Source organism: Anastrepha obliqua, chromosome 1 (genome assembly GCF_027943255.1).
Source record: "Anastrepha obliqua isolate idAnaObli1 chromosome 1, idAnaObli1_1.0, whole genome shotgun sequence".
In the NCBI taxonomy this organism is placed as follows: Eukaryota; Metazoa; Arthropoda; class Insecta; order Diptera; family Tephritidae; genus Anastrepha; species Anastrepha obliqua.
In genome coordinates, this window is record NC_072892.1 from 1,169,183 (window position 1) to 1,182,116 (window position 12,934).

The 12,934-nt window shown below is 36.9% G+C and overlaps 1 protein-coding gene across 1 annotated transcript; it reads left to right on the forward strand.

The window, feature by feature from the left end:
- The first annotated feature begins 206 nt into the window (after positions 1–206).
- Positions 207–5,245, forward strand: LOC129252847 (facilitated trehalose transporter Tret1-like). The gene is made up of 6 exons (XM_054890981.1): positions 207–439; positions 2,364–2,593; positions 2,658–2,788; positions 2,954–3,306; positions 3,372–3,784; positions 4,980–5,245. The coding sequence occupies exons 1-6, from the start codon at positions 370–372 to the stop codon at positions 5,178–5,180; spliced, it is 1,398 nt and encodes a 465-aa protein (XP_054746956.1). The 5' UTR covers positions 207–369; the 3' UTR covers positions 5,181–5,245.
- The last annotated feature ends 7,689 nt before the right edge of the window (positions 5,246–12,934 follow it).

A 12,934-nucleotide genomic window follows, 5' to 3' on the forward strand; every position in this document is an offset into this window, starting at 1 on the left:
TATGGAAGAGAAATTGTTTTCTTCTTCACATCTGGACATGGGAAAATTATCTTTAAGCAAAGCAACGAATTTCTTGTTAATTACAGACCTATTTATATAGAGACACTTTTTCTTGCTTAGTCAGTATGAAGGGAAATTCTGTCTGAAGTATGTTAGAAGTGGACATTTAAAATACGAATTGGCAGAGCAGTGCGTTACTGAAAATAAGTCTATTAGAAAGGAATAATTGAATTAGCGAATTAAATTCAAAGCGTTTATGGGTTTACATCAGCGATGTGGAAGATTATCTTACTTGTTGGTGTAATTAATTGAAGTTATAATTACGTAGTCATTTTGGAAATTAAGTGTATAAAAACTAAAGGCCACAAAATGCATACAAAACCGGAAATAAGTATCCTCAATAAACGCTACCGCATGCAAATACTCGCTACTTTAACAGGTAAGAAATAAAAAAATTAATATTCGATTGGTGTGGCATACTTGACAATAAAAAGAACATGGAAGTTTTTGTCATAATTAAGTAGAGCAGAGGCATAATAAATGAACCTGTGAGCAGACGCGCAACCAGGAATTTTTTTGGAGGAGATTTTGTATAAAGTTCGCACGTTTCTTACAATAATTTATTTATAAGGTGTGAGAAAAACTTCCTTAGGTACAAAACTACATACATTTATGCACCTGAGAAGAAAAACTTTTAAAGTTCTACAAACAAATTGTTTTTAAACATTTAGCTAGACCTGTGAGAATTTTCCAGATTTTTTGGCAAAACTGAAAAATATTTGAGAGAACGATTGTTACTGATTCTCATGACATCGGAACCCATGACAACCTGTGAACCCGTGACACTCACAGACAAAATGCTTAGTGCTACCAATTCATGATTCCTGCCGAACTGTGAGGTAACCGCTGATCCACAGTTGGCCAATTCATCGGCAATTTCCTTTGACATCTACTAATCTGACCATATGAGCTTTATGTTGTGGTTCTGGATCGTTGTCCTGTCAGAATTTAAACTGAGGCTTGTTGCCAACAGTGAATCAAAATGTTGTTGCTCTACTTGTCAAATGCTTGGATGATTTGGAAGTTGTAAGAGACATCGTTTATCTATGGACCAGCATTTATTCTACATTGTGGGGTAGTTCGACGAAAAATCTTGCCAACTCCCTTATACGCTCCAATTAAGTCAAGGAGTAATATCTCCATTTATCTCATCCAAGAACATGGTATAGTTGAGCCTGCTGTTCCCACTTGCCCAGTTACCCAGGGATGATATCCCTAGAGTTATTAAATTGGAGGAGAAGTTCACAAATTAATATAAAGCCTCCAAATGCAGTTTATTTGCGTTTTTAAGCGGAAGACGCCTTGGTAAGAAAGTATTTCTTGTGTTTGGTTGTTTCTTTTGCTTTAGCCTACTCTTCTTCTTCACAAACAACCAATTCCCCTTTCTTTTGCTTGTTTATTGATGGACGTTTACGACACGGCGAATCGTAAGGCTCAATCTTAAATTCTACCATTCTTGGCTCGAGGATACCAGAAGTCATAGGCAATGGAACATATGACCCCAAAACAAGGCGATCTGTGCCGATAAGTAGTTTTCCAAGGATCTTCCAAGCGAAAGTCTATGATATCTATCCATGGGCAGCGATCAGATTTGACAGAGGAATGACTGTTGTCATACTTTGAGGTTAAGTTCTTATTGGTCCTTGAGTGGTTCGAGAAATTAAACTTTCTAGGAATACACCATCGGATGCGGCTCATATGGGTATCAGGAAAAATATGTAGAACTTTGAACGAAGTAACGGTCGCATTTGCTAGAGTGGTTGCGACCTCGTTATTACCTACGGGCGACACAGTATGAAAGAGAAGTTTAGATGTGAAGAGCTAAGGCTAAAAGACGTGAGCTGGCAATAAACTATGTGGCTACGCCAGGCGAAGTCTTTCATAGGGTGTATAACCAAAGGAAGTTCAGACAGTCTATACCCCCCCTAAGGGTAAACTGAGAATGCTCACGAGAATTCTCATAGATCATTCCAGATTGCGTTGTCATCCTGGCTCTTGTCGTTTGACTCCAGCACACCTTCTTCTCGAATTTTACGTTATAACGTGAAGACGGTTAAGACATCTTGTCCGGAAGAACCGCTCAGACAAATCCAGCTCTACCTCATTTTTATTAAGAAAACTTGGTTCGGCTGAGGTACCGCAATGAGTGGGGGACGCAAAAGACCACGAGGTCGAATTGTAAACTTCATTTGCTATCATTCATCCACGAAATGTCTCCATTGAAAACCACTTTAAATATAAAACATGTATTTATAAGTATTTCAGTCAGAAAAAGAAACAAAATAGTTTCCTACTTTTTTCAGTACACATTATGACCTTCGCTCATGCCGCCGGCATAGGTTGGCTTTCACCGACATTGCATAAACTCCAGTCGCCTGAGTCGCCGCTCCTTTTCCCGATCACAACTGAAGAGGCCTCCTGGATTGGTTCTGCCTTTGGATTGGGTTACATACCGGGAAATATTTTCTTTGGACTCACAATCAATCGATTCGATCGTAAATTTAATTTGTACATTTTGGCCATTCCACTAATGGTAAGGGGGAGGATTAGAATCCTAAGCACTTTGAAAAGCAACTAAAATGAGAAATTTCTTACAGATGTTTTGGACGCTCAACTATCTGGCGCAAAGTGTCGAATATTTGTATGTGGGTCGCTTTTGTGCTGGAGTCGCTAGCGCTGGAATCTTTTTGGCTGTGCCGCTTTTTATAAGTGAAATATCCGATAAAGAGTAAGATATTTTCAACTAAATCGTTAATTTGGAACCTGCTTATGTGTTTAGCTTTATTTATTTTAATTGATTTATAGTTCTCTTCTGACTTTCTCTTCTAACTTTTTCAAATTAATTAGTGTTGACTTACTTTTTCTTTGAACTCTTTCTTCTTCTATTTCCCAGAATTCGCGGGGCGCTCACTTCCATGATTATGATGTCCTTCAGTGCTGGCTTGCTTATCGGTTACATAATGGCCACCTATCTCAATTACCACATAATATGTTGCATAATCTTTGCACTACCCATTATTTATCTCTTCGGTAATATATTCCTTCCGGAGACACCTCAATGCCTACTGAAACGTGGCTATGAACAGCAGGCTAAGATGTCATTCATCTTCTACAAAGGCATTGAAATTAATGATAATGTTGAACACTCTGAGCAAAAAACATCAATAGTAGTGAGCGAATTCGATGAGCTTAAGGCGATCATCGAGAAGGGTGGCCTTGACACGCCGGTCATGCTCAAAGATTTTCGTAAGTTTGGACGCCATGTGGTTTTATATTAATATTCCTCAACTAATTTCACCTGCTCTTTTCAGTAAACAAGTCTACACTCTTCAGTTTTTTCACTGCAGCCAATTTGTGTGTGCTCAACCAGTTTTCGGGTAGTTTTGCCATCATGAATTATATGGCGAATATCTTTGCCGAATCTGGCTCAACATTGAATCCGAATGTCAGCTCTATTCTTATGGGATGCGTGCAGATGTTGGGAGCAGTAACGGTTATTGTTTTGGTGGAACGTTTCGGTCGTCGGCCTTTGCTTTTGTGCTCGGTGGTCGGCATGATGGCTACTATGTATGGGTTTGGAGCATTCGTACAATTTACAGGCGCAGAAACTAAGGCTGAATACAATTGGGTGCCTATCGTTTTCATGATGCTAGTTGTGTTCAACTCGGCTTATGGAGTCTTTGGATGTTTCTTTGCACTCGTGGTTGAAATGCATCCAGCGAAGGTGAGCGCAAAGAGAGATAAGAAACTTAATGCAGAACTTGAGTGAACCAAATCGGAACTTTGCGTTCACGTTATTGTAATCCATTCACTTACCCTTTCATTCATTTATTTGTGTCATATCTGTGCTTAATTGCAGTACATATTTCTTATTTCTTGCTTTCGAATGAGATGTGCAACTTCTTAAAAGCAACGTCATTAGATTTATCCCGCTCTTTTGTTTTTAAGTGCACGACCGAAATGAAGCTTTCGAAAAGATCATACCAATTTATAGATAACATCAATATATCTTTATATCAAGTAGTGCTTTGAATAAGACCATGCAACAGTGCTTCTCAAACATGAAAAAATCGGTTTTGATCTGAGACGGAAATGTTTAGTAAAGGATATGCAAAGCCACAATGGCTATTCAATCCTTCGATGTGTCAATCAACAAGGGCAGAAGTCTGGATATCTTCGATTTCTTAATTAAATACCAAAATCCGCACTTGATGAATTGAGAGAGATCAGTGAAGATCATTCACGGCCAGAAAGAGCAAATCCAGACGCCTGTTACAAGCTAGATAAAAGCGCTAGGACCTGTGTCACTCAGAACACTTAGGCATATCAGCATTTTGTAAAATTACTCCCCATGACATAACATCTACATTCCCATTTGGTTGGTAAAAACATCGATTGAAATGACGCCGAAAAGGCTGACGATTGGTTTCCTTACACACTCCCAGATTGGTCATCTTTTGCCACAACTTCTTTCAAAATTTGCGTGATTGGGAGTAAAAGCGTCTGTTGCCATAATTCACCCTCTCAAAATTTCTTTAGGCATTTTTATATAAGCTCGCGCAAAATTAATCACACTATCGAAAGATACATATTGAAATTTTTGCAAATGGCGTCGTACGCCAATCATATTTGACACTTGCGAATTTGTGAATTAGACAGCTGCCATATACAAACAGGCTAGCAATGGAGCACGTCAAGGTCAAAATAAAGATTTCTATCACTCAGAATAATGTGTTTCCTTTAATAGTAAGAAAGTTATTTTAGAATAGAATTGGTTGATTAATTTTGCGCGACCTTGCGCAAATTGAATTCTTACTTTTACACCTCTCTCTCATTCCATGCATCACAATACTGTTTATTAATTATTTATTACTCGCACATAAATAATTCTTTAATCGTATTATTATTTTCTCTTTTAGATTCGATCAGAGGCCCTATCGATTTCTATGTTATTTATCGGTGTACTGCTGTTCATAACCTTGAAGCTATTTCCGTATTTCCTGTTCGAATTAGGCATTCCCGTCACTATGTATTCGTGTGCCACTGTTTGTGTGGTTACTGGCATATATCTATTTTTCTTCCTACCTGAGACAAAAGGCAAATCAATGGAGAAGGATTAGAAGAAACAACAGAACAAATATTGAAAGCATATCTCATGGGAATACCAGATTGTACACCAAGTCAATAAAATCAAGAGCTAAAGTGAAAGTTTAGGACAGACTTTTTTTTATTTATTGACCTCTTGCGCCATAGACATATTTGCGTGAGATCCTATTTGCTTCGGGGCAATCGTTTGACGCAAGTGCATGTGTATGTATGGGATATATATTCAGGACCTCGCATTTTTCATAACAGAAAGACGTATAAATTTTTTAATAGCTTAGGCAGACTGTCGCGTTAATCGGGACTACCGACTTCAATCGGAATTATCCAAGGAATTAGGTGCAACTAATCCAGCTCAATTACTAAACTTAATTCCCATAATTTTATTCGATCGCAGCACTGCCGAAAGACGGCAGTTAATTTTATAGTGAATGAAAAATAATGAAACTTTTAAAGGGAAGAACAAGAAAATCTGGAGTCAATGCTAACAACTTCTGCCATCTGTATAGATAGTTATTTCATTTTCCATAAGGCCGTTAACCCCTTCTTCTTTCGAAGGAAGCATTGCAATAAAGGATTTGTTCAAATTAATACCCTTGGTATTTATTGGCTTAATTTTTCACCTATTCCACTTCGGTATGCCTATCAAAAAAAAAATTACTGCGCCTTTTAAATTTAGTGCACATTAGTTCCAATTTAGAGCCTTCTCTCACCACAGAGTAATTTCTTGGTTTGGTTCATGGAGGCTCTTGGCATATAGTGAGCTGGTGGCCAACATCAGACCATTAGGTATGGACAACATCAGACCATTAACCAGCTCTCAGCGTATTTAAGCATATCAGCTGATTTTCTGACGCAACCATTAATGATAGCGGTTTGTTTACGAAAAACCTCAGACTGTGTTGCTGATATATTTACGTAAAAACCCAAGACAGCCTACGCTCAAATTACATCGCTGCCGTCTGAACCATAGATGACTAGATGTGAAACTCTTTTTCTCGTGAGAGCGCTGAAAAATGTGCATTTTTTATAACATTCGCCAATATTGCCACACCGGTAGAAACATGAATTGGGTATTTTTTAAACAAAGGTCTGGAATTTTTAGTTTCCACATCATGATATGCAAATGATATTATTTAAAACTGATATACATAAGTAATTTAATAATAATAAAGTAATGAACCCGAAAAACACAAGTTATAATTAAAAACATGACTTATTGCGATTTTTTAATATAACACAGAAAAAGGGTAACAAAAAACAAAATTCTCAAACAACGAACAGAATAATTTAAAGCAGATTACCTTTAATTTTTGTAAAAAATCTCAAACACAAATTCAGTTCCCTTACCTACGCTTTTCAACCATAGAATATTTACGTATATGCAAATTTACATAAACCAAAACACAGTTTTCAATAAAATTACATTATGTACATAAGACTAATTAAAAGTGGAAGTCGAAAAGGATATAACGAGCTTTGGATTCTACCAACTCACTTCAATTCAAATTATTACATTTCAATTGATTTAATTTTAAGACAAATAATTATAAACATTTCAACACGTCATTTCTCCATTAAGCAAAAAGGAACTGTTTTCGTCAGTTATTTTTGGCGGGTTTCTTCTGGCAGCATGCCATTTCGCCTATCAGCTGTTCAAAATCCCATAATGTGTCAATGCTGCCAAGTTTTGAAACGACCTCATGGGCGCGCTCTCACTCGAAATAAATGAGTTTCACATCTTATTATCTATGGTCTGAACCATGAGGTCGTTTCAAAACTTGGCAGCATTGACAGCATGGGCGCGCTCTCACTCGAAATAAAAGAGTTTCGCATCTTATTATCTATGGTTCAGACCATGGCGGTCTCTTTTATTTCGAGTGAGAGCGCGCCCATGAGGTCGTTTCAAAACTTGGCAGGATTGACACATTATGGGATTTTGAACAGCTGATAGGCGAAATGGCGGGCTGCCAGAGAAAACGCGCCAAAAATAACTAACGAAAGCAGTTCGTTTTTGCTTAATGGAGAAATTACGCGATAGAAATGTTTATAATTATTTGTCTTAAAATTAATTTAATTGAAACATAATAACTTAATTTGAAGGGAGTTTGTAGAATTTTCCAAAGCCTTTTATATCCTTTTCGATCTTTACTTTTTATATACATGTAATTTTATTGAAAACTGTGTGTTGGTTTATGTCTGTAAATTTATATATATATATATTTTTTGGTTGAAAAGCGTAGGTGAGGGAATTGAATTTGAGTTTGAAATATTTTGCAAACATACCTAACTATTTTTAGGTAATACAAATTTAAAGGTTATCTGTTTTAGCTTTATTCTTATATTAAAAAATTGCAATATTTTATATATTTATTTATACATTTTCGAGTTCGTTACTTTATTATTATTATATAGCATTTGTATAAATTAAACAATTATATATTATTTAATATGATATTAATTTTTAATAATTAATACTTTTGTATCACTTAGTAGTAGTACAACTTATTACTCCAATTGCCGCAAACAGAAAGAAAGCTTAATTCTAATTATAATACCCTGAAGCCACCGCTGCTCACATTCCGCTACTCACTCTCCGCTGCATTCCAATACTCCAAGACCAGGACCATTCCAGACACCGCTCTCCCAGCATTCAACGTACTCTTGCATTGCAAGTGTTCGCGAAGCCGTTAACTATTTTACTTATTTACGTGGGTGACCATCATAGTTTATTGGCTTAACTCCTCCCCCTCTTAGTGAGGAGCGTCCCCGATCCTTTATATTTATGCACGTAAATACGTTATAAAGCGTCAAGTTGCAAATTGAAAAACGTATAAGCCTGTTGACTAGACACAATGGTTTCTAGTTTGCCGATATTAAAGTATCGAAAATGAATTGTTGCGGGCTCATTACTTCCTTGTAGCGAAATGTAAAAGTACTGCGGGCGCACTCATAGTATGTGGATGAAAATGTTGGTTATATTATATTTTGGAGCGAGCGGTAACTCGATGTTCTGCTTATTAAAAACTACTTATCTTATACTAAGTACTGGTTGATTTGATAAGCTATGTTTTAGCCGATTTTTAAATTATATATGAAACATTTTCTTTAAACTTAAAACTTTTTAACTACTTGTGAGATGCTCAGTTCAAACTTTTAAAGTTACAATATAATAACTTGAATTGCAAATAGTTCTTCGATTTTCTGCAAGTAGCGTGTCTGAACGTTAAGCTTAAAATTATATGAAAACCTCATAAAAAAGTATGTTTATTTCAAATTGTCCTTATGGACCACCTTCCCTTTAATAAGAACTGTGGTTCCTAAATCTTTCTCCACAATCTGTTCTTCGTAAAGGGGGGTTAATTTATTTCCTAGCCTAGTGTTCCGCTTTACCATAACCTTATCACCTACGCTAAATGTACGTACTATTCGGTTTTTGTTATGAGTTTCTAATTCAGATTGCCGCGCCTGTCTTATACAGGCCGATATTTCGTTATTTATATTTTCTGTAGTGGGTCGAAATATGTCGACTGGACTTTGGTTTGTTACAGAATGTATTGTTTTATTATACTCTATAGTTGCAAGCAATATCAAATCCTTTGTGTCGTCAATGCTCCTCTCTAGCTTTAGGCACCTAGCTATCTCTGCCAGTGTACTGTGAAACCTTTCCACTTGGCCGTTAGAGGTGCTGTGAAGAGGTGGAGCATTTACGATTTGGATACCGAAACTGTTGGCAAGAAGATATCTGACGGTGTTTGAGTTCAATGATTTCTCATTATCGCAGTAAATAATTCTGGCCTTAGGAAAAACGTTCAAAAGTTGTAAAAGTTGAGGCTTTATATCCACGATTGTCCTAGATGGAGTCGTTTGAACAATTGCGAATTTTGAAAACTTGTTCAAACAAGTTAAAAAATATTTCGAGTCTGTACAGAAAATATCAATATGAAGGATTTCTCCCACATATGACGGGATTAGTGTTTGGGATATTTTATGTTTTTGGTGATGCCTATTATACTTTGCCCTTGAACATATTTTGCAGTTTCCGACTGCCTCTTTTGCTTTTTTCTCCAGTTTTGGAAAAAAATAATCCTTTAAAATTTGTTTGACATTTTCTTGCGCAGCGCGGTGTGCGCGATTATGTTCCATAACTATAATCTCAAGCTGGTCGTTTGGGTCAAAGATATCTGTTACAAACGTTTTTGTGTATTTAAATTTCGTATTCGGAAATATTTTGACTATATCATGTTGAATATGTGCTAAAATAGGTAGACTACAGTGGATGGCATTTACCACGTTGGTGTTCACAAGATCCTGAATAATTCTTAAAAGCGTGTTTTTATCTCGAAACTGAATAATATGCCTGGTTCTGTTTCCAAAAATAATAAATGTTCGTTTGGATGGTAGTTCCGCTTCTTCAATAATTATTTGATTTTTAAAGCAATTTACTGGCTTTTCAACTGCCACTATGGTATAACTTAATGATTGCTCGCTATGAATCGTTGCTGAGTTTGAATTTGAATCTTCCTCTATTATATTCAGTTGCTGACGCGACAGAGCATCGGCAACATAGTTTTCTTTACCGGGTTTATAATATAATTTTGCGTTGTGTTCATCGATGAACGCTTTCCAACGCTTGAGCTTTGCATTCGAATTTCTATCTGAAACTGCAAACGTTAGAGGCTGGTGATCAGTAAAAATATTTAATTGTCGTACACCATACAGGTAGTTTCTAAGACTTTTTAAGGCCCACACAATGGCCAGAAGTTCTCTTTCGTTTGTTGCAAAGTTAAGCTCATTATCTTTTAAAGTTCTAGATATCATGGTTATGGGTCTGCCTTCCTGAGACAGAACAGCACCCAAACCATGGTTGGAAGCGTCCGTCGTCAAATCAAATGGTTTTTTATAATCAGGATAATCGAGCATCACATTTTCTGACACCAAAATCTGTTTCAGAGTATCAAATGCTTGGAGTTGCTTTGGATTTAAAACTAGTTTCACTCTTTTAGATTGATTAGCACCGATTCTGCCGTTTTCACCCTTCAGAATGTCAGCTAGAGGCTTGGCTATACTGGCGAAGTCTTTCACGAAACACCTGTAATAACTGGCTAATCCTAAAAACGATCTGAGACTGTACAGTGTTTCTGGAGCCGGGAAATTTAGCATAGCGCTGACTTTGTCTGAACATGTTTTAATGCCATTCCTTGACACTACGAACCCGAGGTACTCAGTTTCGCTTTCGAAGAAATTGGATTTTTCTACTGAAACCTTCATGTTAGCATCACATAAACTTTTCAAGACCCAGTCTATGTCTTTAACATGCTGTTCTTTCGTGGGTGAGAATATTATTACGTCATCCACGTAAACACAACAGCTCCTACCTATTTGTTCCCTAAGTACGTCATCTATCGCTCTCTGGAATATGCTTGGCGCGTTCTTTAGACCGAATGGTAGCCTACAGAATTCGTATTTTCCGTTGTTTACGGAAAAGGCTGTTTTTTCTCTGTCACGCTCTGCGAGAACGATTTGATGAAACCCTGATTTCAAATCAAGGGTTGTAAAATACTGTGACCGACCCATGTTTGATAAAATGGACATAACGTTTGGTATGGGGTATTTGTCGTCAATGGTAATTTCATTTAGCTTTCTAAAATCTATTACCATACGTTTCTTTTTGTTGCCTAGCTCATCGAGTCCCTTTTTATCCACGACCCAGATTGGGTTATTGTAAGGAGACCGAGAAGGCCTAATAATTCCGTTATGTAAGAGCTGTTTTACCTCTTTATTCACAAAGTCTACTACCCCCATTGAGTATGGATATAACCTTGAATAGACGGGTTCTTCGTGTTTCGTGCGAATGGTTGCAACTACATTCGTATTGTAAGGTAGAGCCGTATTTGGATCGGCAAAAGCATTACTTCTTTTCTCGATCATATTTAAAAAATCTTTTTTTACAGCGAGAGGTACATTATCTTGTTGAATTTTAATAATATTAATGCTTTCACATTTTATAAATAATAACTTTTCAGTTCCAAAGTCATGGCTAATTTCGCCATTTTTTAAGTCTACTACAGCGTTAACCTGCTTTAGTAGGTCAAGCCCAATTATGGCATCAAATGTTAGTAAATTAGGTAATATAACGAAGTCGGAATTTACACCAAATAGATTTATCTTGCACTTCTTATTTACTTTCGTCTCTCCATGTAGTGATCGGACTAAAATTGGTTTAACTAATGGTACGATACCTTTCAGCTCGTCAAAAGGTTTAATATAGCTTTTTGAAGCTCCTGTATCAATTAACATTTTTATAACCCTTCCCCCAGTTCCTATTGATCTTCTAATCCAAGGGAGTAGGGTACTTTCTCTAAAAAATTTATCTCATCTTCAATATCTTCGACTTCATTTTCCACTATGTTATCGTAGAAATTTTTGTCGGCTTTATCGTGTGAAAGATGATTTATCCTCTGAACTTTTGGTCCAGTAATTCTGTCGGACTGAGGGCGTCTTTTAAACTGTTGACCGTGATAAGCACTATTTAGATGAAGTGGCCTCTGCCTGGAGCTTTGAAAGCTATTGTTTTTATTTTGTCGTAAAAAATCATTTGGTGGATTTTGGGAGTCGTAATTAGTTGAGCGACGTAATCGGGAAATCGATGGATCTATATCCATCGGCTCAGGTTTTTCCTGTCTACCATTATAAATAAAACTGCGTTTTTGTTGCCGATTGTTATTGTTTTGGAAATGAGGGTTTTTTTGGCCGCCTGAATTGGCTAATTGATTATTGCTGGTTTCAGCTACTACTTTTTCCATAGTTTGACTTTTGCTATTTTCATCGAAACGCTGTGAAAAATTTGTTGCAAAAATATAACGTTCATGATTTGCTTCTACCTCCTGCGCAAGTGCCAATGCAGACGGTAAGTCGGCTGGACGTGTAGAAAATAAAATATCGCAAAGAGGTTTTTTTAGGCCGGAAATAAAAACACGCAGCGCATCCATTCTGTATTTCTCGTTTATAGAGTTTGCTATATGACCTTCGTAAGTCATTATAGTCTTATTGGTAAGAAGGGTGAGCTTTCTTTCGACCTCATCATAGAACTTCAACACCGTCAGATTGCCCTGCCTTAAAGTACTAAGTTCCTGCTGTATTAAATAAACCGGTCTCTTATCGGCATAAGTAAAATCTAGCCTCGCTATTATGGCCTTAAAATTCAACACGGTATTGAAGGAAGCCAAAACACCATCTGCGGCGCCTCTTATTTTATTTCTGATTATTGCGACCGCTTGGTAATGCTTTGCGCTTCCATCGTACCTTTCGTACAGTTTGTAGGCCGTGTGAGCCGCTTGCCTCCATGAGACATAGTTCTCTAGTTTGCCGTCAAACTCAGGCAAGGACTTTACGAGGTCAAGGGTTTCATCGCATTTCACATGATCTACAATCTGCACTTCTGCAAAAGATTCTACATTAGTAGTCAATGTAGTTGTGAACTTCTTTGTAATTTCCTCTAACTTTTTGTCAAAATCTTGTCTCTGCGTATCTAAGGCAGCCGATATCGCTGCTGCAAGAACCGTTTGGAGTTCGTCGGAATTCATATCTATTTCTTTCTTATCTTTTAAAGCTAATGAATTGAAAAGGCTGACAAGTTCAGTGTCGCTCATTAATGAAAATACCACGTGTGGTTAAAAGGAAAAGGTTGATTTAATCGAAAAACTAGCCCCTGGTTTATATTTTTATTAAATTTTCTTAAAAATGTAGGCAACGTTTAACTATACTGAGC